At 42.4% G+C, this 4,174-nt stretch overlaps 1 gene segment (V, D, J or C); it reads left to right on the plus strand.

Annotated features, from left to right (window-relative positions):
- The first annotated feature begins 814 nt into the window (after positions 1-814).
- Positions 815-1,636, plus strand: LOC129511157 (T cell receptor alpha variable 22-like). The segment is given in 2 exon segments: positions 815-866; positions 1,059-1,636. Coding segments are annotated over 2 exon segments (630 nt in total).
- Positions 1,637-4,174: the final 2,538 nt, after the last annotated feature.

Genomic DNA, 4,174 nt, shown 5'->3' on the forward strand with positions numbered 1-4,174 from the left:
GCTGAGAGTGGAGGGAACAGGAATGAAGAGAGAAGAAGAAGAGAGGAAAAAGTGAGGAACAAAAATAGAAGGAAATGGAGAGGACAATAATGACTTTGATCAGCAACATGTGACTTCTCCAGGCTCAGCTGTGTGGGTGAGCAGGGTGTCCACCGGTTAAACAGGAGAAGTGGAAGATGAAAGCTAAATCAGACAGAACATTATGGAGGCATCCTATAATTTGCCAAACAAATTCTGGTTGGAATAATTTTCGGTGTAGATGGTGACTGTTGGTCTTGGTTTCTAAAACTCTCCTGATTTTGAGAAATTGTAGTTACTTCTGCAGTACACACTGCATGCTATCAGATAGTTTTCCTCTATCACTATTTTTTATATAACTGTCTTCTCACATTGTCTGTGAAACTGCACTTTTGAGAATGGAGTCGCTCTTCGTTATGATTCTTCAAGGTTCTGTGTAGCCCCCACTGAGACACTGACTCTTCTAGAAATATCACTCACCTTTCCTCACACACTAACCCCGAAATTTCTTACAGAAAGTGTTTTATGAAAAAAAAAAAAACCTCTTGTCCTCCTATATTGGAAATATCACCCCTAGCTGCCTGCACCGTTGGCAAGCACAATTTTGAAGACATCACTGTGTGGTGTCACTGAGGCACTGTGGGTGGAGTATCGAGTTCAGTGAAGGATGGGGCTGAGGTGTGATTGGTGCTCAGTGAGTGTGGTGGAACAGATTGACTGTAAGAACACAGTTTCTCTGGAACTCTACACTCTGCACAGTAGAGGTGAAGGCACCCCAATAACTGCACAAGGAATCATGAGGAGATACTGGGAAGCTGTGCTGGGGCTCCTGTGGGTGCATGGTTGCTGTGAGTGGGGGCATCGGGACCAGGGTTGGGGAGCGATCTGCAGTCCACAGTGTGTGGGGAGTGGAGCTGACACTGAGGTTTGAGAGGGTCCTACATCATCATGGTTGTGACTTGGGATATTTTACAGGTTTAAAATCTGCATCGGTAACTCCCCAGTGATATCATTTGTGTATGTTTTTCTCTTTCAAGCAGTAGTGACAGGGATGAAGGTGGAGCAGAGCCCTTCAGCCCTGAGCCTGCAGGAGGGAGCCAGCTGTACTCTGAAGTGCAATTACTCTAGCGTAGTGAACAGTGTGCAGTGGTTCCGACAGAATCCCGGGGGCGGCAGCCTCACCAGGCTGTTTTACATAGCTTCAGGGATGAAGCAGAGCGGAAGGCTAAACTGCACAGTGAATACTAAGGACCAGTCCAGCACCCTCCACGTCACGGCCTCTCAGCTGGAAGACTCAGCCACCTACCTGTGTGCCGCGGAGGCACAGTGCTCCCTGGTGATCTGCAGCCTGCCCCCAAACTGCCTCTGGGCCTGCAGCACCAGCACTTCCCTGGGGAGGACATGTGCTTGCACCGAGCTGCACGTTTTCAGATTTTCAGATTTATTTACAGCACTTTTCCATTGTAAAATTAGATCCATCAGGGTTGTCGTTTCACCTAATCTCGTGGCTTTTTTCCCCAGAATACCCTTCGCAGGTAAAAAAAACTCTACCTTGGAACCGTTCAGGCAAGTGATACAGATGCCCATATCCAATGCTCTGGGAAAACGAAATTCCTGAAAGCTAGCATATAAATTATATGTAAATTACTCAACTGGAAAGCCTCGAAAAAATGGTTGTTCATGAACAAATAAGGAGGTGACTATATTTTTTAGTTATTTGTAGGGGTTTTTTTGAAAGAGTATGTGTACAATATCTTTCGATATATGTTCAGCTTTTTAGAATAATCTTATTGGGGGTCGCATATTCTACTTATGACATGTATTTTCTATTTCAGTAAGATAATAAACTTGAAATAGTAGTTTTGTTTCATGCAGGAATTAAGGGAGGATTTTTGAGAGTAAGTGACTGGGTTACTTAATTATTTATACTTACTCATATTATTCTAAAATTAGTGAATCTGAAGTGGCACGAGAGCTTAGACGCTGAGTAGCTGATAACAGAAGATGCAGAATCACAAAACGTGAATGATTTCTATTGGTCAGTTTGTACACTGTGTTGACATATATTACTGACAAAAGTATCCATTTCAGCCAATGCTAAATAGCACTTTGTGGGGAAGAACTCATGGAAATTTTCATTCTGTTCCATGAAAATTCATTGCTCTCCCTTGCATTTTGAATGAATCTATTACTCACGATTTTTTAACTATTCCCGGTTTGGGAGAGGGAGCAGAAAGCTTCCAGGACTCCACTAACATTCCCTTCTGTGTTGTGGCCAGAGACAAGGACTCTTGACTCCATACCCAAAGCTGAAAGAGCACAAATTGAATTCCAGCCTGCACTCGCTTTTATGTTGGTGCAAGGGTATTGATAGGTAGGACCAGGATCCTAAAAAGTCAGATGGAATTAAATGGACAGAACCTGGAAGCAGAGGTAGCTTCTACCTCTGGGTATGTGACCTGTGCAGTTACATAGCCCCTTATTTTCCCAAGGACCCTTGCCCTTTGTTGAATGCTGTGAAATCATAATGATGTGTTGAAATTCCTAATGATTTTATCTTCGTACTTGTCTTTAATGAGTGAGTCCCAGAAGTGAGAGGAATAGGTGCCTGAGCAGAAGCTATACATGGGGCAGCAGGATACAGGCAGGAACACGTGCAGGCTCAGGTTCTGGGTCACAGGAGGCTCTGTGTGAAGTGAGCTGTTGGCAGGACCACCTGCTGTGCCTATGCCTGCTTTGGACTCTCTGGGGCTTTGACGTGCATCAAGGGGTGTACTGAATTTTGTTGGGAAATTACTACAAAATGCAAATATATACACGGACATTTCAAAAAGGGATTTGGCAGTTTCTTACACAGCGAAACATACTCTTAACATATGGTTCAGCAGTGGCCTTCCTGAGTAGTTACCCAAAGAGGTTGAAAATTCATATGCACACACAGACTTGTACACAAGTCGTTTATAGCAGTTTTATTCACATTTGCCAAAATGTGGAAGTATGCAACATGTCCTTCAACAGGTGAATGAATAAATAAGGGTGGAAATGGTGGTACATCCAAATAATGGAGTACGATTTGGTGCTAAAAAGACAGGAGGTATGGAGCCATGAAGAGATAGGGGAACCTTTCATGCGTTTTACTAAGTGAAAACAGCAATCTGCAAAGGCTACATAGCGTATGGCTATGATCCTATGATATTCCGGAAAAGCCAAAAGTATGGATGCAGTAAGAAGATTGTGGTTGCCAAGGGCTGAGGGGAGCAGGAGGAGGGCATAGAGCACAGAGCATGTTTAGTGTAGTGACTTTACTCTTTATAATACATGGTATGTACGTGCCTCATATAATTGTTCAAACCCATAGAATGTGCAACATCAGGAGTGAACCCTAATTAGATTGTGGGGTTTGCTGATATGATATGGCAGTGTAGGCTTCTTCATTGTGAAAGGTGTCATGGGGAAGATAATAATTGGAAGGCTACACCTGTGTGGGGACAGGAGGTGCGTTGGCATCATCAGTACATCTGTATCATTTTTCTTTGAACTTGGTTGGTTGAAAAAAGAAAGTCTTTAAAAAATTAAGTTGAGAGACATGAAACTAATATGTATGAACAGCTATAGCATTTAAAAAAATAGTTTCACTAGAAATATCACCTAAGGACACCTTTCCCCTGCTTTGTGAATGAGGTTCCCAAATTTTCATTTTGAAATGATCTAAAAAATTGTATAGACATCCGTGGCTGGAAACCTTGAAACTCAAGCTCAACTTCCAAGGAGAAAGCCAGAATCCACACAGCAATTAGGCTGTTTTAGAAAGTATTTCTCACTTTCCATATGAATAAGCTCAATCCACCTCCTCTAGATTATCTCGATTGTGGAGATTTTTCCTTTGTTTCACATGATACATAAATTATATGTAATGGATATGTAATATATAAGAAATATATCTCCAGAAGAACCTTCTGCTTACTCATGGCTCACCATGGAGTCCCTGGTCTCACTGCCTGTGAAGCACTTTATACTCAATGAATAGAGTCCAATTTTTTTCCCTGTTAAGTTGGACTTAGCTCTCCTTGATACCATATTGATCTCATAAAAAGAATAAAACCCAGTTAGGATCTGATCCTGTGGAGGGAGTGTCTGCTTCTGAAGAGGCCTTAGA

This window comes from Nyctereutes procyonoides, unplaced genomic scaffold (assembly GCF_905146905.1).
Source record: "Nyctereutes procyonoides isolate TBG_1078 unplaced genomic scaffold, NYPRO_anot_genome, whole genome shotgun sequence".
Taxonomy (NCBI): domain Eukaryota; kingdom Metazoa; phylum Chordata; class Mammalia; order Carnivora; family Canidae; genus Nyctereutes; species Nyctereutes procyonoides.